This window comes from Psittacula echo, assembly GCF_963264785.1.
Source record: "Psittacula echo genome assembly, chromosome: 2".
In the NCBI taxonomy this organism is placed as follows: domain Eukaryota; kingdom Metazoa; phylum Chordata; class Aves; order Psittaciformes; family Psittacidae; genus Psittacula; species Psittacula echo.
Window position 1 is genome coordinate 107,455,656 of NC_137737.1, and position 27,141 is coordinate 107,482,796.

Consider the following 27,141-nt stretch of genomic DNA (forward strand, 5'->3'; position numbering starts at 1 on the left):
CAAACACTGTTACATAAGTATGCCTTTCTCAAATGCAATAATTTTTAATTTTTGGTACAAGAGACTGGGATCCCAATCTACCTATAAACAAACAGCACAGAATTACAAAAAGAAAGTTTATCTAAGTAAAATTTCTTAATTTTTATTAAATTCAAAACTGCAGGAAAAAAATCACAAGCTTCTAAGTACAAATAAAAACAAATCAGCTAAAATAAAATAGTTGTCAAATTAAAACTCATTTCCATGATTTTCCCCTCCTTGCTACCGCCCACACTACCATCAGAAATCCTATAAGCACTTTAGAAACTGATTTCATCTTATCAATATGATAGTAAACCGAAAGTTTACTATGTAAAAAAGCAAACCATTTAGGCACAAGGTGGCAGAAGGCCAAATAAAAACCACGCTTCTTTACTTTGCCTGTTGAAATCCAGGTGTGCTAAGGACCTGCATGGTATTGTATTCAGAATGTCAGAGCTTACTCAGTGAAATAAGGGCTCATCTTTCATTTATTTATGAAAATGTTAACAGTTTGCTGTGTCTTTTTTCCTTCTAGAAAAAGAGAGAAGCTGTTTAAGTCAGCGGTATACTTTACTGGTCAATCCCAGTGTTCTCGCTAGAAGAGTGGCAAAAGTGACAAAATGGGTTCCAGCACCAGAGAATGAGAAGCAGAGAAGCTGTAGCGTGAAAAAGACTGGTTCATACTTGTGTTGCCAGTGTAATTAATAGTTTGGTGACCACCTGCTAAGAAAGCATGACAAGCAGTCACATGCTGTTTGAAGGTATCAGCTGGGCTAGGTCATCAGCTGCTCTCCCAACAGAGCAGCGATCAAGGTGCACAACTAACATCTGCTGCTTTTCTAACTACACCTAAAGGAACTGTCAAACTGAAAATTAAATCATAACAAAATTAAACCAAGTGTTGTTCCGTAGTCCAGATTCTGCCTTTTACCCATCATTTGATACTTGCCATTCTAATAACAGGTGCAGTTCCACTGTCATTCATAAATACAAAATTTTATTTGCACTTCATTAGTTTAGAAAGACCACAATGTTTTTCAATACCACAACATTCAGGACACACCAAGTTATTCAAATATGTAACTATTGGTTTACCACAGCTAAACTAAACAGTGCATTTTAATAAAAGATATACCAAAGATATAATTCACAAATTCATTATCAGACCAAAACCTAACACAGTATTTGCTTGATGGGAATAATTTCCATCATTAGGAAGGAAAATAATTTTACCTTAGATTCCCTTCCCCCCAACCCCACAGAAGTCCAGACAAATACACATATATATTCCTTACCACAGGAAAATGTATCTTTTTTTTTTTTTTTTTTTCTTTTAAGAATTTGTCTAGGACAGCAGCATTGCTTTTTATACCTTCTTTTAGAACTTGAATATATCTCCATTCTTTTACTGAAACTTAATGATTCTTGCAACCAAGTTTATGCTTACGCAGAAAATTATATATGCTATCTCAGAGTGCAATCTTAGGTCTGCACCAGATGTGGTACACAAAGAAAGGGTGCAGCATTAAACAAAATAAATAAAAGACTGCCAAAAAATTAAACTTAGCTTTCTAATAAATCCAGTCAGCAGAGGATGCTACAGCCAAAAGCATTTTCACTACATTAAAAGGAAACATAATGCTGATTATGGAAGCTTTGTACATAAAGTCCTCTGTTTTTAAAAAATTTGTCTTTAAAATAGTTAGCAAAGCACCATATACTTATCTTCATACCAGAAGAGCTTCTGCCTGCCTGTTTATAATAACAAAGAACTATTACAACATTTATGTCAAGAATAGGTATAGATTTAATTTTTCCTCCTCCTCGACCAGAAGTGTGGTAAACCCCCCACCGACTGTACAGTATTTATAACACTAGGGCAATGAATGAAACATCATTGTGAGGGAGAGGGGTAATAATTAAATGTTATAGCTGAATCCTATATAGGATCACATATTTGCATATTTACAAGTTAGTGTGTAGCTCTGACTCGAATAACAAAGTGCAACGAGAAACTGCCGAATGATTGTAGTGCAGAGTAGTACAGATACTTTCTTTACCCTCCTGCTCCTATTTTTCTCTCTGTATGGAGTAACAAGTCAACAGCAACGGACATGTGGCCTTGGAGGAGGCAGTTCTGGTGGGATTTCTGGCTCTGGTTGCAGGGACAGGATACTGTTGGACAACTCATTTCTTATAACATCCAGTGGCATCTTAAAGAAAAGAAAAATCACCTGTAAACAGTCATCTGTAAAGAACTTGACACAAAGAACTCGTTTCAAGAGTTCATTGTCAGCCAAAGCGTCTTTTGGTTTGTATGAGTGAACTACATTCAAGTAAGTTGTGTTAATAATTTCTTTCAGAAAAAAGTTACAAGACATTGGTGAAAATAAAGCCACTTCCTAAACTAATTACAACAAATCACAACAGAACTGCCCACAAATGAAAGCAGGCAAACATACAGTCAGCTGCTGATATATATGGAAGTTATAGCAAAGGAGAAGTATAGCAAATAGGAGATGTATACCAGATTTAAAAGCAGTATTTATTAACAAAAGTGTTCAGCAGAGTCTGTGAACTACATCATGCCCACTACATATTAACCAAAAATTTCACCTGATTGTGCACTCGCCCTCTACATCCTCCCAACAGTACCAGCAGTCACTACTTAAACACTGACCATTTTTGTGGTCAGAGGTGCTACCACCTCTATATATTTTACCTTTTTCAGAATGTCATCAACAAGTTTTAGAAATATTTCATCCACATTAAAATTATCCTTGGCACTTGCTTCACAGAACCGCATCCCAGTTATTTGCTGTGCAAACTGATGGAAAAGAAAACAACTACATGAAGATATGCACAAACAGCAACAAACAGCAAAACAAGCACTCCTCATAAAACCTTTAAAGAAAACAAAACCCACAACCTTCCTCAAATATGTGACTAAAGTCTAATTCAATTAATAATTCTGAATCTCCAAGGTACAGCAGATACTGCCAGATATAATTTTCACTTAAAGTCTGTTTACTGGAATAGTGTGCTGCATTTTTCCAGATTTAAGTCTGAGAAACTCATGTCTTCAGTTAACATGGATTGCTGCAGATTGCCAAAAAGTAGGAACTTTTCACAAGAGTTAATCTCAACCTTATTATTAAAATTCAGAAAAGAGAAGTACAGATGTAAGAATTAGCCTTGACTCCAACAGATGACAGGTAGCTGAAGGAAAATGTTTTGAGTATGTCCATGCTGATCGTGTCCTGATGAAGATGGTGCTATGAGGGTCACACTAAGACATATCCTCTTGTGAGGTTCCTTACCACTTTGGGAGTTGGAAGAGAACAAAAGAAACATGAAAATGTGAGCTAAGTAATCAAGCAGGACTGTTGCCTATCCTAAGATACTACTGAAAAGCAAATGTTTCGAAGAAGGCTCACAAAGATGTGCTGAGCACTTGTGAGTCAAGTCTCCACTATATAATGTTTCAGAGCCCAAAAAGGAGTATCCCCTGAACTACTGTGTAGTGCAAGCCAACTTGTAGTTTACTCTTTCTTTAGGTCAAAGACATGCTGCTCCAGTAGCAACACATGTATCTGCACATTCCATAGAATACCATATGGATTGTGACAGAACGCCATCACTCTCAATATGCTTCTCAGGTTTGACAGTCTGAAAAAGACTAGCTATGGACCATCAGCAACAACTCCACAGCAGTTTTGCTTCTAATAGTAACTAAGAATTTGGTTAGACCTTATCTTACCTTTTCTCCCTGCTGTCGAGTAATCTCTCGATCAACTTCACAGTCCAGTTTATTGCCAACTAACAGAAGCTCTGCATCTTCAGAAGCATACTGCAATTAGAACATTTTTAATGACCTAAATCTAGAAATTTAAAGATTTTGTAATGTAAACACAATATGAAAAAAGGGCATTTCTCTACTAAATAAGGAACCACACCTATACAGTTTATAGGTAAACGTTCTTTCCAAAAGGTATTTCAAAAATCTTTAACTTCACTTTTTAAATTCCATTTTTAAAACAAGACTTTAGAACTAGCTGTTCTAGTTTACCTAAGAACGAACAGAATGACCTTATTTCACAGACAGGAAATAAAACTCGCCCCCAGTGTGACTTACAACTGGGACAATTCTAGTTCAAGGAAGTGGGAATGGACAACCATTTTGCAACATCAATGCGTTAATGTTAACTCCTGGCTAAAAGAATCCGCTGAAAATTAGTCAGCATTAGTTTAACAATCCTGTATCAATGCTGTGACAAGTCTTACAGAGTACTTTTGAGGAAAAAATGGCTTCTTACAAAAACTACATAAAAAGAAAATACTTAAGGCCTACCTTATCAATCATTTTCATCCATTTTGGTAAATCGTCAAATGTTTCCTTCTTGGTGATATCATACACCAAAATAATTCCCTTGGCACTTCTGTAATAAGCTGAGGTAATGCTGTTGAATCTCTCCTGACCTGCTGTGTCCCTAAGAAGCAGCAGCAAACATTGGCACAAATATTTCACCAATTTGCAAAGTACAGAATAACTTTGTTTACATTTTAATAAAAACATCCCCACATTCATTAGACACTCTATCTCCAAGTTTTCCTTCTATATGTGGGAATTTCAGGCAAAAAAACTTAATGGAGCAGCACTTTCAAACATAGAAAGTTTTGTATCCGGACTACTTATCCCATACTAACTTCACCAAGAAAGGCCACCAAACAGTTCTACATGTGTTTGAGAATGGAGGTGCCCAGCAGATGAAGCTGGTTTTGTGTTGGTGGGGTTTGCTTGTGAGGTCTTTATGTTTGTTTGGTTTTTTTTGTTTTGTTTTAACAGCTGTGAAAAAAAAATAGAAAAAAAAAAAAAAAATGGATACATGCTTATCAAACACAGCCAGACAGCCAACTATAAAATGAGCAATGCACTGATCACTATGATTCGAGCTTTCAGAGCCTTTCTGGATCAACCACAGCAATTCAACCATGGTTCTAAAACTAATGCTACTGGCAAAACTGAATGAAAAGGGTGAGTAACCACTATGTCATATGGTTTTTGAAAGTAGATGTCTGGCTTTCATGCATGCATCTACTAATGCAGGTGTTCAAATAACATTTCCATTCTCATTTTTATCACTGTAGGCATTTCGGACAAGGTGTATTTACTCTGGAAGCTATTTTCCAGCAATGACACCATGTTGCCTGTACTAGCTATGGCTTATGTTCCAAAGTAGATGAGGCAGAAGGGCTATATTTTACTGAACCATGAAAACCAGTGAACTGCTTTTAATCATATCATCAAGCCTATTTATGGAAGACTTTCGGCAGTTATACTAAAAAAAGTAGCTGGTGCATAATCCCAAGTCTTAAAATGTGACTGGTATCACAACTGGAAAGTAAGTTATATGGTGCCCCGAAGAGATCAAGCATTTGCTGCTTGAGTTCAGTCTCCAGAGTCAATAGATAATCTTGAAATTTCACTGTTAGAGCAAGCCAAAAGATGGATCAAAATTAAGAGTGGGTGAGGGAAAAAGTTCATGTGTGTTGGCACTCAAAAGTTTAAAAGGAACTCTCTTCAGCAGTCACATTTTAGACAAAAGGAGGAGGATGAATTTGGGAATGAGATTAACAATGGAGACCTGAAACACTTGTTACAAAAAAAAAAGCAATGTTCACGACATGCCACACTGATTGTCCTGAAGAATTAATTCTTTTAAAGCCTATGCTCAACAAGCAGTAGACTAAAGTACCACAAACCTATCTTGATCTTAAAAAAGTCTTTAAGAATTTCAACTAAGCAGGTTTGTAAGTGGAATACTTTCTTCTGAAATGGCCACAAGTGTACTCGATAGCAACAAATTTTTGCTAGAGATTTCACAAAGTAAAAGCAGTGTTGATTAGAAATAGATTTGAAACCTCTGCTTCATAGTCTGTGGAAAAATATTGACTAATACTTCACTGCAAGCCAACAGCATTGCAGCAAGGGGCAGAAGAGAATATATCACACCCATTTTTATTTTATTCAAATCCCATTCTCAGAACTTCTGAGTTACATTCATACAAATTTTTGGGACTCTATAGAAGGTGAAAACAGGCAGCCTGTTTCAGTAAGGTCAGACCAACTTCAGATGGTTAATTGGTTGCTTTCTTATCACTAATGAGGCATTTTTATTAAAGCAATGCAAGTTCTGGCAGCTGAAATTACATATGTAATTATTACTCAGAGCTAGTAACTCTACTTGCTCTTCCATCACTTCTTTGCTATGGTCAGATTTAATTTTTGAAAGGTGCTTTGGATGTTCATTCCATTAAATATTTAAAAATTCTAGTACAAACCGTTGATTTTCCACATATGGATAACATTGCTTTAGTACTTATGAACATACTACTCAGAATAAAGACCTTGTAGAGCAGCCCCTGCCACGTCTTCTTGCTAATCCATCCTACTGATCAAGCGTATTAAGGATGAGATCCCTTTAGTTCCATCATTCTGCACAGACATAACTAGATGGCAGGTGGAAGGGCATATCTAATGTGGAAGAATGCATCAATGCCAGCTTTGGCCAGAATGATGGGAGAAGAAAAATGTTCCTTTCCCCCTCCCCCTCCCAACCTCCTGACCAATCTTCCTCATTTTCTCTGTGCCCCTACCAGAACACAGAACTAAAGGGGCTATTTCAGAGTCACTTGGCTGTGCCTTTGGATCACTGCTAAGGACTTACAGCAACTCCATCTCTGAGAGACTACCAGATCAGTCAATACATTAGAAAAACAAAGGAAATAAACACACCAATGTTCAACTACCCTCCCTGAAGACAGTCATCATCACTGGATAAGCCTAGGGGTAAGCGACAGAGCCAGTCATGTAACATTACTCTCTTCCACTCCAGCTATCTCCAACTTCACGTTTCCCAATGCCTGCTGAGTGCTGTATCTCCAAGTCTACCTGGTACTATCAGCCCCTCCTCACCCCACAACACCCTCAGGCTCTTTAAGTTTATAGTATTCCCAGGCTGTTGCTCTTCTCAGCTGCTGTACTCCCAGGTACTGCACTCCCCTTATGTAGGTTGTTCACACAAATATCACACAAAACTTGTAGGCTGGCTTGCTGGCTATTTGAGACACACCACATACTGTGGCCAGTTTAAAACACCCATGGACAGACAGCCTGGCTAATTATAGTGTATTATGGCTGACTTTCGTGGCCTTACTTTAAGTCATTGACTTCCCTACAATTCACGCAACCAATGCCTCTACTGATGCAGCAAGTTTAAATGAAACCAGTCAACAGGTTTCTGACTGCAAGAATGATAATCCTTTCCTTTGAAAAGTGGAAGAAACTAAGATGAATTTGTGGTCTCTAACATTATATAACATTGTACTAGCCTTCAAATAGCAAAGCAAAAATTGGAAAACTATTTCTGCAATAATTTTAGAATGCAACCCCAAGCTACCTAAATAAGTTGCTGTTTGAGAAGAGTATCAAGTTGATCCTTCATGTGGCAAATCTCATCTGGTAGCAGTTCCTATCTTATTTTTTCATGAAAATGTGCAGTAAATTCTTCTAACATTGAGGGGAAAATTACAACCCCTAATACTGAGCTAGTATTAAAAGCATATCCAACTTAAAATGCCTTCTTTCCATGTGCAGTGCTGGAGCAACTAAGTTGGTTACATGATTTTCATCAATGTATTACACTCCTGCAGCTGGAGAATTTTAGTAAGAATAGCTACTGAAGCACTAGTTGAATGCTGGAAAAAGAGTTGAGCACTTTAGTGATGGAACACCTTACCCTTGATGCCATCTTAAGGCATGTCAAGGATAAGAGGGTTATGAGGGGCAGTCAACATGGCTTTACCAAGGGGAAGTCATGCTTGACCAACCTCATAGCCTTTTATGAGGAAATAACATTGTGGATGGATGATGGCAGAGCGGTGGATGTGGTCTACCTTGACTTCAGCAAAGCATTTGACACAGTCTCCCACAGCATCCTCATAGCTAAATTGAGGAAGTGTGGTCTGGATGATCAGGTAGTGAGATGGACTGCAAACTGGCTGAAGGATAGAAGCCAGAGAGTTGTAGTCTATGGGGCAGAGTCCAGTTGGAGGCCTGTATCTAGTGGAGTGCCTCAAGGGTCAGTACTGGGACCAGTATTATTTAATATATTCATCAATGATTTAGATGAGGGAATTGAGTGTACTGTCAGCAAGTTTGCTGATGACACTAAGCTGGGAGGAGTGGCTGACACGCCAGAAGGCTGTTCTGCCATCCAGCGAGACCTGGACAGGCTGGAGAGTTGGGCAGGGAGAAACTTGATGAAATATAACAAGGGAAAGTGTAGAGTCCTGCATCTGGGCAGGAACAACCCCAGGTTCCAATATAGGTTGGGGAACGACCTGTTAGAGAGTAGTGTAGGGGAGAGGGACCTGGGGGTCCTAGTGGATGGATGGCAGGATGACCATGAGCCAACACTGTGCCCTTGTGGCCAAGAAGGCCAATGGCATCCTAGGGTGTATTAGAAGGGGGGTGATCAGTAGGTCGAGAGAGGTCCTCCTTCCCCTCTACTCTGCCCTGGTGAGACCGCATCTGGAATATTGTGTCCAGTTCTGGGCCCCTCAGTTCAAGAAGGACAGGGACCTGCCGGAGAGAGTCCAGCGCAGGGTGACAAAGATGATTAAGGGAGTGGAGCATCTCCCTTATGAGGAAAGGCTGAGGGAGCTGGGTCTCTATAGTTTGGAGAAGAGGAGACTGCGGGGGGACCTTATTAGTGTATATAAATATATAAAGGGGGAGTGTCATGAGGATGGCGCCAGGCTCTTCTGAATGGCAAACAATGATAAGACAAGGGGTAATGGGTATAAACTGGAACACAAGAGGTTCCACTTAAACTTGAGAAGAAACTTCTCAGTGAGGGTGACAGAACACTGGAACAGGCTGCCCAGGGGGGTTGTGGAGTCTCCTTCTCTGGAGACATTCAAAACCCGCCTGGACACATTCCTGTGTGACCTTATCTAGGTGTTCCTGCTCTGGCAGGGGGATTGGACTAGATGATCTTTTGAGGTCCCTTCCAATCTCTAACATACTGTGATACTGTGATACTATTTAACTGGGCTAACAGTACGCAACTTCATTAATTTCATAAGTGATGCTAAGGGCTGCTAGTTTTTTATTTGCTTTGGTCAAAATCAACATAACAGAATAAGACAGTTCAATTTAATTCAAACTCAAGAAGTCCAAATAGTAAGATATTACAACTTGATCAATGCTTCTGTCGTCACTAAAAAAAAAAACCCAGACAACAGATTACTCCTTTTTTAACACTAAAAGCAGTTTTCTTTTATTGATTTTTTTAAAATAAATTGTTCTAATGGAAAAACACTGGTATTTCTAATTGTAATCAGAAGCAGTGTATGACTCCTTGACTATCTATCATCTGCCATAATAAAATCCCCCTGCATGACTGTTTTTCTGCTTCCAAAACAGAAACTAGACACCACTCCAAAAATACAAACATTACACCAAAGTAAATAAAGAAAACACACTATGACCATTTTCAAGTGTTGACATGTCATATTCACACTACTTTAGACTGCATAAAGTACAATACAAATACAGTTGATCTTAATTAAAACAGGTCTGGATAAGTTTTGCTTTACATAAATGTTCTCTCTAAACGAACACATGGACAGACTCAAAACTGGAACAAACAAAACAAACACAAGAACAGACTCAAAACTGTCTTTGGCTCTGAAGTTAAATCAGTTTTTTATGACTGGTGGTGTGAAGCGGCAATAGAAAGGAAATTTTTTAAAACACAGATAAAAATTTAAGACTAATTTAACACTTCCAGTCTCTGTGCTTTTACGGACCCTACAAGCAGTATTTTTTAAAATGTTTTAAAGTTATTTTAGAGGTCGATTCTAGTTGTCAAGCTGAGCTTTCTTCCTCCTATAAAACACAATTATAGTTAAGATCTTTTTTTTATACGAAATTATTTATTTCAGAGGACCTGAACAGAAGGAACTACATTCTGTTTTATTCCAGGATAGCTGATCTTTTCCTCAAACTACTCTTCATCCCAGAGCTTTTCCAAGACAGTAACTATCCATTAGAAAATGCCAAGCTGTCACAATGTGAAGTTTTTATGAGAAGGAACCAATTTAAACAACCTTCAGACGCAAATCAAAACTCTTTCCTTGCCGGGTCACTGGCTTCCTTCCTTGGCATTAAACCTGCAGAGGTACCAGAGAGCCCCTTTGGCTCCCCCGCATGAAACTGGGTGTAGTGGTAGGGAAACACAGCTTCCAGCAACCACATCCTTTCATAGAGGAAGCCAGAAGTGACAGCTGCTTCTGTCAGCCAAGTGCCCAAAAGACCCAGGTAAGAGGGCACAGTCAGACACGCTACTGTCCTGCTGAGCAACTGCCAGCACACCTATTCTTCAAAGCATGAAAGGGGGGCTCCTATTATGGGGTCTAGCAAGCTCTGGAAAAACACTGACTGATTCACAGATGCTCTTAACTCACTTGGACACTTAAGCTATACAATAGTTGTCATTACTTTAACCCACAGCCTGAGCTGCATGCGTGCAAATTTCGTACAGAATATATGAGCTTGTTTCAGCCAGGAACTGTAATGTGAAAGCAAATTTACTCTATTTACGACTTCTGGCAGCCCAAGGCGCACTACTACTGTTCCAGGTGGCACAGAAAATATGGACACTACTCCGTGCTCTCAGTGCTGCTCTACCATTTCATACTCTTAATAAGCAGGATTATGCTCCTATCATAATGTTTCCTGACTGAAACTCAGGGACCAGATAGGAATAGGTAAGCTAGAGGTGAAAGCAGACGCCTCTGTGATCCTTAGCACACAGTATTCCATCAGCAAAGGGATACAGGAGACAAGTCCAATTTGTATACTACTCTACTAAGTGTGAAAGCAGGTGTGAAAGCTGCTTTCAAAAGGATACCTTGCACACCTAACTGCTTGATACATGTCTGACTTGGTGTAAATGTTTTACTTGGTAAATTGCTTTCCTCTTTCGATCTAACAATTGAAGGTACAATAAGGAGCTGAGGGAACTGGGATTGGTTGCATGGAGAACAAGGAGGCTGAGAGGGGACCTATTTGCTCTCTACAACTTCCTACAAGGAGGCTGTGGCGAGGTGCGTTTTGGTCGCTTTTCTCAAGTAACAAGCAACAGGACAAGAGGAAATGGCCTCAAGTTGCACCAGGGAGGCTTAGATTGCATATCTGGAAAAATTTGCCCTGAGACAGTTGCCAAGCCTTGGAATAGGCAGTGGTCTAATCACCATCGCCACAGGTATTTAGAAGACATGTAGATGCTGTGCATTTAATGGTAACACTTGGTAGTTTGGGGTTTACAGTTGGACTTGGTCTTTTTCAGCCTAAATGATTCTGTGATTCTATAATAGTAAGAGTTTATAAATAATCCCAACAACATACACAACATAATTCAGGATAAATTAGCAAAAGGAGTGCTTATCTAATTGCTTTTCCAAAAAATAAGTATGCCAAGACAGTTTTAAGGATAAGAACAGGATTTTAACAGGTATTTTTAACAGCCACTGTTGGAAAGAAGGTGACACTTACTGGCAGAATGTTGTATTAATGGATTTAATCATATTCTAAAATACTACCTTTTTATATTCTATTTTCTCCACCATTTTAGCAGGGCTTCACACAGAAGTAATGGTCACATTTTAGCAACCTACCAATTTTCAGTTTTTAAAGTTTTCTACATCCTACTAGCATATTCTCAATATGTGGAAAATAATGGTTTAAACATATCTTTTCCAACAAGACATCATTCCTATAAAGTATTTATTCAACATGAAGAAATTGTTTGATAAGCTTAGCACATTACATAGCAAGAATTCATATCAGGCATACAGTAGCATCTCCATATCAGAATTTTTTGTTACCTCTGTTAGCTTCAGCAGACCCTGGCTAACAATTGCTGGCTCAACTGCCAGCCTTGTGGTCACAGGTTTCCAAACAGGGACAGATGATGGATGAAGACATGCCACTAACATTCAAGTGTTAGGTGACTGATGATACCAAAGATGAAGCAGCAGTTAACTCAGAGGGAAGCAAGACAGACACATGGTGTGACAAACAGAGTTGATGGTGACCTGCCAAGAGGAGTTAGTAAGCTGAATTTACTGCATCCATGTAATTAATGAGAAACCACCAGAATATCCCAGAAGTGTAACAATGAGTATATTTAGAGCTTCCTCCCCACTATGAACTGTTAGCGACTTTAACAGTTTAACTACAATGCCAATTATGCATCACACACTGTTAATAAACCAAAGCTAAGCTTCTACACAGCAGTATGTAAGATTAATGTATAGAACATAGCTGGTTTATTCTCACATAAAAATGTTTATGTATTATATTACTCTGCATAACAAAGGAGCTCTTAAGCTCAATAATTTCTGAACTATAAAAACTGTATTTATCATTGACATGGAGAATCATTATCAGAAAACATGCAAACTACTCCAGAAAGGAAAACTTAGCTCAGACTTTGAGCATTCTGTCATAGGACAGCGGTATCAGTTAAGGTGTAGTCTTATTTGTATGGGATCATTTTACTTCTCACTGCTGTTTTGAGTAGATATAATTTACTTAGTCTTGAATGCCCTTCACTTTAATGTTCTTTAATACAGCTCTAAAGAGACAGCACTACCTATACCAAGTTTTAGAAAAACAGTTTAGAAAACACTGTACAGTTGTTTTAGAATTGTTGTTACAATTAAAGTCAGTTTTAAACAGCCCAGAAAATAAAAAAATAAAAAACAACAGCAGCAGTGAAGTGTACTTTTAAATAGTGCCTATTTAACACAGTCACCTTTTTTGTTTGTAGAAGTCCTAATTCTGTTCTTATGTATATGATGTCATTCTTTAAGGAAAAGGGGCTTGAGACCTCTTTATCTCCCCTTCTTCCCCTTTCCCCTCATAAAATTCTAAGAACTATTTGGTTTTGCTTAAGTCTTATGGGAATGGCAGAGAGGAGGAACACGGTAAGAGCTAAACCAGCTTATTACAGTTAATAGTATTAGACAAGCATATTAATTCATGCTAGAACATAAAAATTAAAACATACTGCTGGTTGCACATTTGTTTTACTTACCAGATTTGTAATCTAATTTTCTTTCCTCTTAGCTCTACTGTTTTGATTTTAAAATCAACACCTACAAATAAAATACAGTAAACAGAAAAGGAGGAATAAGCAGCAAAACTAATGAGGTTTTTTTTTAATATTTTTTTAATAATTTTAATATCCAGTTATAACAGTAAGGGTTTGCACCACTATGGGTCACCTTAGGAACATCATGGGGATTTGATAATCACAATACAGTCTGTGAGCCTTCCAATTTGGCAGCATCACACCATAAACCTTCCACTTTGTACAACACTTCCAGCAGCAGGTAAATCCAAGGGAACAGTAAAACAACAGGCAGGGTACGTCTGTTTCTTTCCTATTCACCTTGACTGTCAAGTACAAGCTTGCTCTCCTTCCAACTGGCACAGATGCCCTGGAGCCGTGGAGTGAACCACTCCCTCCACATCAGTTTTGCTCTCTGTTAAAAGGAGCAATACACATCTGGTTTCCAAGCTGGATGCTTAGCTTCTGTAAAGTACTTTAGTAGAAGTGCTGGAATAGTGGCTGGTTTATGAAGTTTGTCAGCACTGTCATTCTTAATTCCTGCAAATACATATTAGCAAACTGCTTAGATTTAGAAAGGGTATTTGACTTCTATAATTTCTTTTATACCTGTATGGTACTTTTATCCATCATCTCAAAACTCCAGCCGTATTTTGAATGCATGCTAAATATAAATATAAGATAAAACCATGAAGACCTTGTTATACAGAAAAATTTTTCTTCTATTAAAAAAAAAACCCCGTAAAAACAACCCTACGCTGGCAATCAACAAGTAAGACATACTATGATCAAACAATACCTAGACACAAAAGATTACCACCTCAACTACAAGAATATTTCAGGTTGTAAATGTCCTACAATATCACAGCCTTTGTAGATTGTGAACCTGTTGATTTTAGTATATATGTGTATGAAGAGTTTTGCTTCAGTTCTTTCTGAACATCATCCCTCATAACAGTGCTAAATCAAATAGGGGGAAATGAAAAAAACCAAGAGAACATGGTACAGACTGGTACACTTAAAACTCACACAAAAGTGCAGAAGCATAGTGTGAAACACTTTCACTACTTCACATACAATTGTATAGCAAGGATTGGGATGAAAGTGAAGAGGAAAGAGATTTTTATTTCCTCTAACTACACATTTTCCCAATGTCTGCCCTTGGTAAAAACTGAGTGCCCCTGCTGATGTTGCTAGAATCAAGACTGGATTGTAACTTTGAAAAAAAGGACTGAACTTGGCCCTTATGCAAAGCTTTTAAAAAATCCTAATAATATAGGTATGGGGGGAAAAAAAAAGTGCATTTTACATCCTGAAAACCAGCATTGTTGACTTGGCATATATTTCAAAATGTTTTAAAGACAGTTATGTCTGTAAAGTTGTTGATATGAGACAATAAAATGGAGTAAGTTTTAAGAAACTAGATACCCTTTACTGATTGAAATATAAAGGATACAGTCAATTCTATTTTTATCTTGCAAAACAGGTTGCTACTATTCAGCTAGACTAAACAAATGGAAGGATCACTGATCTTCATTCTCCTTAACAAAAATCCCTTTGAACAGCTTGCATTTGCACATCACATTGTGATAAAAGTATTTGTTATCACCATAACATTTGTCCTCCTTCTCCATGTCCTTAAAAGCATCTAGCACACTTATTCACCAATTCTAGGAGAACTATTCAGGACATATGATACTTGTACTTCACTTACTAAAATGTATCCCATTAAACCCTAGTAAGGTTCTTAGCCAGTACAGCAGCTAAAGAGTTAAACTGATTTGTACTATGGCCTACAATTTTAATGGTAATTTTCAAGTATTCACATGCAAATTGAAAAAAAAAAAAAAAAAAAATTAGAAAAATAGAATGATTATCATTTCAGGGCATTTATTAATCCTAACGTTAAGAAACAGTTTCTACACTTTTGAAAAACCACCATCTGTGTTAGTGTAACAGCTGAAGAGACTGAAATGATTCAGCTATTCTGTACTATCCAAAATATGGGAAATAAGAAAAGCAGTAATTACAAGAATTCTATTAATGAGAGGGTTTTTTATAAAGAGACATACAACCATTTCTACTTTTAAAAGTCTTCTCTACATAAATGCATTCACACTATGAAATACAATCATCTTAATTGTCATAGCTTTGTCTACAGCAAAGACAGGAACTTTACTTGCTAAGGATATAATAGGTATTCACTAAAATTGCTTCAAATCTCTCATTTCTTAAGGAAGTTTGAATTAACCGCCCACATGTCTCAATTCCAACTCTCAATCCTGCCATTACCTCACATAGAACAGAGTATACAACTGGCCTTTCATCTGAGAAGTTAGGTTAAAACAAAAAAATAATCTTGCTGTTCTCTCCCACAGAAACATAAGCAGAAAGAAGGTGGGTATACAGGTGGGTAGACTTGTCTTAGGCTAACAATTATACTGGTAGAGGAGCTTGATCTAAGCGGAGAGAGAATATAGCTCTGCTGTTTAAAGAAAAAGCCCCACTGTCACACACCAAAAGGAGTCCAAATCATCTCTGATCCAAAATTGTGTAATAAAAACCTTCAAAGAAATTTCATGCAAGTTTCACTAACTCCACCAAAAAATATTTTTATTTCTGTAGAAGTGGTTTATACGAACCAAGGAACAAAAAGGTTTTGTTGCATTTTTTAAACAGAAAAATAAATAATGAACTATATAGAGAAAATTCACCTGCTATAATAAATATTCAACTTGGGACTTCCTGGGACTAGCAGGCACAAGATATGAAGTAGAAAATAGCCTACATACTGAAGAGATGGTTTTAAAATATGTCAACAGTGTACTTACTTCAAAGGCAGATCTTTCTGTTAATCATCTTAAAGTCAGACCATGAAACATTTCCCCTGTTAAATTTTGCAACGAACAGGGCAAATCAGTAACAGTTTTGGAAAAGCAGATTCTTCTACAGAACTGTTTGAATTATTTAACACTTAAGTCAGATAGCTTGCCAGAACTAAACAAAGGTTGCTCAACCGCTTTTCATAATCAGTAATGCTCTGCAAGCATCAACACAATACCAAAAGCTTCATGTCTGCCAATACTGAAAGAAAAAATCTGGCAACTTTCCTTTTGCACATGAAGGAACAAATTCCTAAGCCTGTCAGGTTTCATCACCATGTTTCACCACAGACCTGCCAAAGGTAGTGCTTCCATTTTACATACAAATTAGTAATTTAACTAAAACAGCAACACAGTAATTTGTTTTCCACTTCAATTTCGAGTATCATCTTGAGTTAAGAAAAAGTTCAATGAAACAAATTATTTAGCTTGATTAATGTCAGCAAAAATACCTCAATGAAAAGTTTCTCTATCCATAAAATTACTCCAGCTACTAAAAACGATGAAAAACTGTTAATGTTCTCTGAAAGTCAGTCAGAAAACTAACACTTCCCATTATTATAGATAACAAATACTAGTCACACATGACATTCAGAGTTATACAACTGCACCTTTTCATTGTTTGTACCTGCAGTTGTAGAACAGAAGATTTGGACTAACTCCTGAAAACTCTGATTTTTCAGCAAAATAACTGAAAACAATTCTTTTAAGTATCTCTATTTGGCACAAGATAAAGAAGGTATTAAGTCTGCTCTTAAAAAACCCCCAAACACCATTTCCTAAGTGCTTTATAATACTTCAATCAATACAGTGTTGATGCCAGCAATACTTGATAAATTCTTTAAAATCCTTGCTTCAACAAACACTTAATTTACAGTTGCTCTAAGCAAGATACGTGTTTCTCAGTCTTGTTAAACCTAATTCTAAGACATATTAAGTAGAAGCAATTGTCAGAATTTTTTCAGGTTTCATGCTGTTTGTAATGATAGTTGTAGTCCTTGAGCAGTTACTACTCCCGTAAGCCAGATTCCAAAACACAACTAATACCCAAGTTTAATAAAATTGTGCATTTGTTCTGTGTTCAGTCCCATCAGAGGCTACTTGAAGCTGCGTAAACAGTGGTGTGCTAAGACACGTGCACTGACAGACAGGACTAGTATAACACTCTACTAGCACAGCTACACCAACACATTTCCCATCGTACACCTCCAGTTATGGTGGGTATCACCTGAAAGGATGTCAACACCAGCTAACACAAGCCATTTAAGCATCTTGTGTCCTTAATTATGCAAATAGAACTGAGGGCATGGATTTATATATAGTTCAACAAAACAGAGGAATCAATAATTACTGTTGACAACTGCATTAAATCTGAACAGCATGTCTTATAAAAAGAAAGGATTTTAGAAGGCTCTCTTCAGCTGCTACACCGCCATCAAACTATTGCTGGTTTGCATGCTACCTAGTTTGCATTTTAAATGCCTGCTGGATAATTTATTGTTAATGAATAACCAACTGTACCCATGTCAGCAGAGCCAACAAGTGCATGTGCTTATGATCATGTTGAAGTGTGCCCTTTGCCAGGTCACAGTGATGTGAGGGGAACAAAAAGGCTTATCACAACCTCCCCTGCAATTACAAATTCAGCCTCCTATCCACACATCAGACTTGCATAGACCACAGGCAATCAACGTATTCAGCTGTTCTAAAATCATTACACTCACACCATTAGTAAATCCAGATTACCACCTCTCTTTGTATGATTTAAAGGTGTGCATTTCGGATGTCAGAATTTGACCCTCATTTTACTCTGGAAAAGGTTTGGGTTTGTTTTGTTTTGTTTTGTTTCCAACAATCCAGACAACCCATACGCATGTAAGAATTAATGAAAAAGGCACAAAAATACAGATCTCAGCCCCCAGTTTGGGTTTCTGATTTTGTACCTGTTAAGTGTTTCAAAGTATACTTCTTCAGCTTGCCCTACCACTAGGAACTACAAATGAGCTACTTCCCTTTCCCTGCAGGCTAGGTACACATCAAATAAGGCATTGAGTATAGTAACACTTATATGGTGTGTGTAAGGGAAGATTATTAGGTAAGGATTTCCAAATTTTTATACAAAGCACATTGTCTTTGTTAATAGCACATGAACTTTAGATTAAAAATATGCTTCATGCAAATGAGAACATCTATTACGACAAGCACTCAATTGAAACTATGCTTTTTTTTTCCAGGGAAAATAAAGGGCTAGTAGAATAGAAGAGGTTTTTTTTCTTTTTAAAGTATATTAAACACCCTGTTAAGCAAACTGTCTGCACTCCTTTCAAAAATAAACAGCCTTAAAAGAAAGAAAACAGACATTCAAAATAGAAGTGCACTAATGAAGTTCTAGATAAGGGTAAGTCAGTGAGGGTGATTTATCTTGTCACTGAATCAAACCTGAGACCGTTCCAAACTTGAGACTGAAATCCAGTAAAAATGGAGTCTAGCCCAGAAAAGACTATAGCATATTATTTTCTTGCCCCAAACAGGAAATAAAAGTTATCTATGAAAGCACAAACTGAAACATACACAACTGGGTCTAGCCTCTCTCTCTAAAGCCAAAAACATTTGTTTAGGAATAAAACAAATAGTGAAAAAACTTGTTAAAATATATTTTGCATTTATGTTTTCAATACTTTTTTTTTCCCCTCCCCACTAAGTGCCAGAAAAAGGAAGTGGAAGCTGTTTTGCTTTATGCACACAGTGACCTTTCTGAGGCCAAGATTTCCTGATAATAAAGTTAAAGGAAGAACTGGGAAAACAGATGCAAACGGAGCACAAAAAACCCCTCAAACTAAAATCAATTCCAACAGACTAAATTTGCATAGGCCTATTAGTGATTTGCATCAAAGCAATTCGATCAGTGAAAAATAATCAGACTGCATTTAAAGAAACACAATCAGTTTAAACAATCAGAGGTTGTACATTAATTAACCATTAGAACAAACATATAATTCAAAGACCACAACAGTTTATTTAATTTGGACATCTGACAGCATTATATAGACAAATTTTCTTAACTTCTGCTACAACTGATGACTGAGGTCACATGCTTCTTGAGCTAAGAACCAGCTTCATTAGTCCTGGCCTGTAACTAAATACAGTACAACACTTAGACCTACCCAGAAACTATTGAAGTCAATGAGAAGATGCTCAATAGCTTCGATGCTGATTTGTACCATCTTTCTTGAGATGGCAGAAGCCAACAACAACAAAAAGTACATGGGGGGGGAAGATTACAAAAACTGAAGAAAAAAAACAAACCCAAACACATTGTATCTTATTTTAACTTAAGCAGTAGGACATGCAGTTAATTTTAACACACACTAAAGCAGAAACACCTCTTTCAAACTGCATGTTATAAATTAAAGATTTGGAAGCATTAAGTATTAGTCAGATATAAGCCAGTTTGGATATTATTTTAGAGGCAGGTAAAGTACATTGTCCATTAAGCTTCAGCATGTAATTCTAGAATGACTGACACGCAGACATTTGAGAACTGCTTGCCTAAAATAAAAGTGTACCCATATCTCAACTGGCAACTGTGCTACAGACCAGCGTGGAACAGATAAACCAACACCAGGAAAAAACCAATTTATTAGGGTATATGTCATGACTAAATTTTGAAGGTGTAATTTTAATGAGTTTTTGGGACACTAAGGTGATTTTTGAATGTCCATCATACAGCCTTTAAACATCCCAGATATTTAGTACTTCCAAACTCCATGAGAATGGAGAAAGTTACAACTTCTTTACATTCTTGTGGACAGTAAATTCAACCTTTCACAAAATGCAGGCTTTTGGCACTATTTATGGCACAAAGTTCAAAGCGTGCACCAAAATTTTGATAAACAGAATGAGGTGGAAAGGGAACTTGTAAGGAATAAGACTCTGTGTCTTCCTGAACAAGACTTAATTTCAAAACTTCTGATTACAGACAGGAAAACGTAGTGAGCCACTGATCTACCACTACCTGACCCGAACAGAAAATTGCATGTGAAGAAAACCTATTTTATTTAATGAGCAGCACTATCCAGATTTTAAAAAGTGGAATATATTTCAAAATAAGACTGAATTTAGTGTTTTGTTTTGGGTATTAAGTTTCCCAATCCTTGGCATATCAGAAGAAGTAAGTCATAAAGGTGTTGCTATATGCTGTTAAATAGTTGCAATCTTAACAACCGGAAATATTAATCCTCTTGTTTAAGGACAGCCTAATGAAGATAGTTGACAAAGATTTCAGCATGTTTGTGATGAAAAGCACTCTAAAAATCCTGTCTCTTCCATTTTTTAGTATAGGTAAACTACAATTATTCTGCATAGTGCATGCACTATTTTTATCAAATGAACATTTAAGCTCCCAGCAAAAAATAAGAAAGTCCGTAACTGAGACTCATATGGCCTGACTGTATTTTTTTCCTTTGCTACTGACGTGCTCAGCTGTTCACAGCAGAGACTGAGTTTGACAGCTGCATTCCACTCTCCTCGCAAACTAAACTCTACATTCAACACCATTCAAGTGGCCTCTTGATTCTGCCTGTTGCTTTATTTGTGCATTCTCATATATGTACTAACCAGGGTCTAGAAGGTGCTCTGACAGTTCTGTAGTGTTGATATAACCCAGTACCTGCCTATTTCTATCAGCTGAAGTTAACATCTAACTTACAAATGAAGAAAACAAAGTCAATTTCATATTTGCTTTTCTTTGCAAGCTTTTGTTAATTAAAACCCCCATACCTTCCCAAAACTGTGTTCTTGAACCCTGATAATTTGTATCGCCTACCTAGTACATATTCCTATTTTAGAATATAGTTTTGTTACCTTATGAGGATTCAAACCATTATGCACAGAAAACAATTGCTGATTACACCAAATGCTGTAAAATATGCTTAGTTGACACATAAGGTAAACCATGACTTGCCTGGTGCTTTAGGTTGCTGTAGTCTCTTGTGTCAACCACAAGTGGCTACACTGCTCCTAAAGGTAAAATACAGCTTGCAGGCAACAGAGGCTTCTACTGCAAGTTGAATTTCCTAAACTCATGGTTACAGAACTGAAAACAAACAAGTTAAGTTCATAGGTACTCTCTAATTATCTTAAGGTTTTGTGCAAGTCAAAATTGTTTTCTATGAGAGTTTCCAACCTCCTGCTCTCTTATATTTGTAGTTTGTCAAGTAGTCACAGCACCACTAATGAGATACTTGTTTATTTACATTATTCCTCCCTAGCCAAAAATCCAGTATGTAAGAAAATGTATGTATTAACACCCTGGACATGCAAAGATAAGAATGGTTAATTCTCACAGAAATACTTATGACTGATCAGAATTTTCTTCCTTTGTTCGTACAACAGCAAAAATGTATCAGAGTTCACAGCTGATTTTGTGTGTAAAGCAAGAACATCTTTCTGCTATTTTTTCATGATGTGGTAAAGCAAGAGACACCTATTTCTACTTTTTCTTCCCTTTCCCCACCCCAACTAAGTTTTCAGTGCCATCTTATGGAAGGCGAAAAACAAACTTTAAAGAAAAATTAAAACAAATTATACTTATCACAAAGAGCACACACATATACAAGCACAGCAAAAAGATAAATGTTGTTCTAGTTGATATGGGATGTTTTTCGGAAAATTTTATATAGACTGTTCTTCATCTCAGATTGCATGAAGTTACTAAACTCGTTTTTAAAAGAATTTTAATTATTATTTACAGAAAACTATTTTTCAAAACCACATGCCACATTTACAGTGCTTGTGAGAATAAACATTGAGTAGGTAACTGAAAAACTGAGGAGCAACTTCAAGGGCAGTTCTGAAAAATGACTAATTAATACTTTTTAAATGAATAGGCTGATACTTTTAAGTGAATATAATTATGTTACATGACAAGCCTGTGGGAATGGAACTTAACATTTATGTTGTTAGTCCACATTCTTTAAGGATAAGGAGAATGAGGAAAGGGTTTGAATTGTGTCAGAACCCCCAAATATATGTATGCATATATATATTTGTATATATGTATAACATATATATGTGTGCATGGATTAAAACCAGAAGCTGCCTTCCTTAAGATTACCCTGATAAAATATAAAACTAAAGTTTCAGACATTTTGCATGGACTTTTAAAAAGAACTTATAGAGAGGACTGCTTGGAAGAAAAAGCTACGGAGTGCTGTAAATCTAATGAGTTTCCAACTTACATACCATCTCACACTAACATCAAAGTAAGGTGAAACAAGGTCAAAGAGTATTTCTGTGAGTCAAAGGAGTCTTACACTGCAGTACATTTACATGCCACTGATCTGTATCCCACAGGCTACTATTAGTCCAAAACAGATCACAGGTTGCCACATTTCCATCCTGATCAACAACAAATCTTTCCATTACAAACTTAGCTGAGTAACTCAACCTGTGATTTTGCTTGTAAACCAGGACTGAAGAAACCTTCAGTGTTTACAAGTCCAACTGTAGTTTCCTGCGAATAGCTCTGACCTTACCAAGGACAAGGCCTCTATCCTGGGATGCTTTCAGACTTGGTGGAAAAGAGCTGAAGGATAAGACTAGGCCTCAGAAACTTCACATACTAAGCTAGCATGTAAAAGAAAAGCCAAGGAGCTCAACTTGATTTGAGTGGGAGAGCCAGTCATCTGAGAGGTGAGTCACTGCAAGGCCTCAGGGTCAGAGATTAAAACCCAGAGAGAAGGGTACTGCCTGCAGCAAAATTAGGTAGACAGGAAATACTGCTGAGTACAGGAATTTTTTGATCTGTCATGGAAGAGAAACAGAGGAGAGAGATCAGGAATGAGCTAAGATTTGGTGTATGCAGGTAGGACAGACAACTGCGGGACTTGGACAGATGCTGGGAAGAGAACAGAGAACTCTGCTAAATAAAGGGACTCTGATGAAAAAGAGGGTGAGACAGCACCATTAAAAATATATATATATATAAAAATTATAACATCACCACTATGGAGATCTGAATTAAGATGAATTTCTTTCAGAATAATAACTACTTGGGGCAGGGTAAGGAGTGGGAAGAAGCAAAGGCACGCATTCTTCCTTCACTTCCCATCTTTGAATCTTTTTACAAATGAGGCAGTGAGTATTTATCCACTACTTTTGGAAAGATCATCCTTTTTCATGCCAAATTTGGCATTCCTATTTTTAATTGTCAAGTCTGAAAAACCTCCAAGTGACAGTTTTGGGTTCTGCTTCTGTATGAATAATGGAGGTGCATGGGAGTAACGTAACAAATCATAAACAGAGAATCATAGAATCATAGAATAGTTAGGGTTGGAAAGGACCTTAAGATCATCTAGTTCCAACCCCCTGCCATGGGCAGGGACACCTCACACTAAACCATGCCACCCAAGGCTTACGTCCAACCTGGCCTTGAACACCACCAGGGATGGAGCATTCACAACCTCCCTGGGCAAATTATGTTTAAAAAAAAGATGCATATTTATGTTTGTTGACAAAGCTAATATGATGCCAATATTACCCACGGACAAGTGTTAATCCATTATAGAAAAGAAACTACCGTAACTCCCCTGGATTTAACACTGGCAAGAAGAGAGTAATTTTACATCATTGCAGATACAGAGGAACATATCTAAAAACAATTTCTTCACCCAAACAAGTAATAAGAATAGTTATAACCTAGTAGTAAGAATAAACATTCAAACCCTAGCACATAAAATTGGAAACAGCAACATCATTTCTCTGTCAAGCACATGCTAAAATCAGTAAACATTTGAGCATATTGAGTATTCTCAGTACTATGTAAATAGCAGATTAAGTAGACACAATATTCTATGCAACTAACTTAATGCCCAAAATAAATACATCAAAAGAATTTTAGATCAACAGCACATTGTGTCCCGTTACTAATAATGTGCTGAAATCTGCCAAGCTATTTTTGAACACTTTCAAAGAACTTCAGTATTTGAGACAAGACTGAAGATGTGTTGATGTGTTTTTATTACAGAATTTACTTTACCAATCTGGCAACACAGTCTTCTTAAATTAGCATTAAAATATTGTATGTTTCTTAATTGTATCCTCTTTTCAGCAGATACAACCCACTTTCCAAAGACACAGCATTATTATCCTAAACTGCTCTTAGGGGCAGGAGATGGCCAAAGATTTTGGACATGTGCATTTCTTCCACTGTCAGAGAAAGCCTTCAAGTAGCCTGTACACTTTCATACAAAAGGTTAAGAGTTGAAAGTTGTTCTGTTTGGTTTATGCTTCCACGGATTTAGAATTAAATCAGAAAAGGTGGAAACCATGATAAAGGTAAGGGAGTAAATACGTATTCTAGCATGGTATTTAAAATACAGCTTCACTAATATAAGGCAGATACAACAAATTTTAGTTGTTTGCCTGGTTACATCGCCTTTTCAAATTTAATGTTGAGGTATACTCAGTTTACAAAACTTCCCCTGGAATCAGATCAGCCACAGGGTTTTCAACAGCATTTCAAAATATGTTCTCCACTTGTACTTCTTGAAAACCACTGCAGCAAGTGGTGGCAAAGAAAGGGCTTTATGATTTCAACTGTGTATCAAAGTCTGACCTCAGGTCATTTTGGAGTGCGGGTTATTTTAAATTTACATGAAATGTTAATAGCAGAGGTTACTTTTTTTTACTCTGTAGTGCAAAAAAGTAGGGTGCAAGCTGCAAAAAGCTCTTCCACTTGGCAGTCAAAGGATCTGGGGGAATCTCAACAGCTGTCAAGTTTAGTTGGAGGACCTTGAAAGAATGCCGTTAGTGCAGGTCTTTCTAGACGTGTTTTCGTACAAGTTGTTTCCCTATGGTGCTTTACGTTGGCACACTTTGCACATCAAACATTACGTAATCTTCTGTCTAGCAGCATACCACATTTCTTTCCTGTTTCTTTTCTAAAATAAGGAAGCTTCTCTGCTTCAGTCGGTGTCTGAGTTATCTAGTAAATCAGTTTTGCTTACAAGGCACCAGCCTGGAAGTCTGGACTGGGGTCTAGAGCACCTCCTCTCACTTCTCAAGATTGGCATCAGGAAACTAACGCTAGCTCCGGACAGCAGCCCAACCTTGAAGGAACCCTTAATGCTGGTCAATCCAAAGAAGATACATATGAATTCAAAACAACATACAGACCTAGAAAACATAAGTAACACATTTCACTATTAGTTCTACTTCCTCAGCTGTACCATATCTTCAATGAAATCTGTCCATCTACAGAAGTCATCAGTATTTCTCAATTGCAACATATTACTTGAGGATTAATGCTTCTGACACACTACCATTGTCTAACTTCTACAAAGCTACCAGCTTCAAAACAAAAACAAAAATATTGACACTAACCATGCTAATCTGCACTACCAGATTTTGATTTTTAGAGGACCTAGAAAAGAGTGAAATAACTGATAAAATACACATTAAAACTAAAGTAAAAGTAACCGTGTATTGTTTTGTCACCACAAGACAGTTTTGGAGCGTAATAATTCGGCATCTAAAAGGCAATACAACCACTTTCCATCAGATGCTGTTAAGTTTCCTCACATTCCAACCTACAATTAATCTAAGCATACATACTATCCAATGACACAGAGTTAACAAGCACCTTGCTGCAACACTCAGAGTTCAACTCCAAGGACAGGACTCTAATAACAATGCAGACTAACTTGCTTGTTTTCCTTCTTTTACCCTTTTGTGTATATTAAAAGACAGCAGGCCTTAAATTACCCCTAAGACTCATACAGATGACTAAACCATAAATAAGTCAGTGTACTACAGAACCAGGAGGTTGCTCTCCAGTTAGCTACGTGAAGAGTAAACCACGTGGTGTGCTCAAGAGGTACTGCTACTCTTCAAGAAACAAAACATAACTTCCTCAGATCTAACATCGGGGGGGTGGGGTGGGGTGGTGTCTTGTTGAAGGTATAACAGCAAACTGAAGTTAATCAGACTATGGTCTGGAAGAGTGTTTGAAGTCCCGCTGACTACATTGAATGCACACTGTGCAACTTGTCAACTCCCGAAATACTTCTGTTTCCCTATATACAACAACTAAGACAAAAACCCACAAACAAACCCCACAAAACCCCCATTTTACCAACCATCCCTAGTTTACTATTTTTTTTTTAACCTGTGCTTTTCGTATGTCGTTAGTAAGGCTGAAACTGAATACCCAACACCACCTCAAAACTTGCCATGATGTAACTAGGCCGTCCACGATCTTCCCGTCAAGAGAAGGGAAGTTTGGCACCCAGGGCTCCCTCCCCACACTGCCCATGCGGTTTCCACTGTGGAAGTTGGAGGAACCCACCCGGCTTGCGTGAACCAGGGCGGAAGGGGGACGGGGACCACCACCACATACCCTGAAGGGGACGAGGCCTGGGCAGCCCCGAAGGAACACTCTCAGGCCGGCACGCGGGGAGGGGGCCAAGCTTGGGGAAAGGCGGGCGAGGGGCCAGGGAAGGCGGCAGCCACACCTAGCCCCGCGTTCCCCCGGCCGGGCCCTGCAGCAGAGTGGGCACGGTGGGAGGACACCCCCTCCCCCGGGACGGGACAGGCGCGGCCCGGCGGGCTCCCTTACCCACAGTGGACTTGCAGGCCTCGCAGAAGGTGTCGTCGGTGAAGCGCTCCATGAGGCTGGTCTTGCCCACCCCCCGCGACCCGATGATGATCACCTGCAGCTTGAAGTCGGCCGGGCGCGGCGGCTGCTTCCTGCGGCGTGACTGTCCCCCGGAGAGCGCCGGCGACCCCGCCGCCGAGCCCGCCCCGAGGTCTAGCCCGCCGCCCCCCACCCTACGCTGCGGCAGCCCCGAGCCCGGCTCCATCAGCGACGCATGCGGCGGCGCCGCGCTGGCGCCGCGCTCCCTCGCCGCGCCCCGCGCTCCCGCCCTCCCTGCCACCGACGCCGACACTGCGAGGCAGGGGGTAGAGGGGGGACAGCAAGGACGAGAAACGGCCGCCGCCCGGCCCGACCCGAACAGAGCAGCAACACCGAC

The 27,141-nt window shown here is 38.3% G+C and overlaps 1 protein-coding gene across 1 annotated transcript; it reads right to left on the minus strand.

The window, feature by feature from the left end:
- RAB12 (RAB12, member RAS oncogene family) lies at nucleotides 1-27,115 on the minus strand. Its single transcript, XM_080612020.1, has 6 exons — nucleotides 26,727-27,115; nucleotides 13,191-13,251; nucleotides 4,373-4,511; nucleotides 3,782-3,871; nucleotides 2,744-2,848; nucleotides 1-2,234 (listed from the first exon to the last, which is right to left on the minus strand). Exons 1-6 carry the CDS (start codon nucleotides 26,968-26,970, stop codon nucleotides 2,121-2,123), a joined length of 753 nt encoding a protein of 250 aa, XP_080468146.1. The 5' UTR covers nucleotides 26,971-27,115; the 3' UTR covers nucleotides 1-2,120.
- Nucleotides 27,116-27,141: the final 26 nt, after the last annotated feature.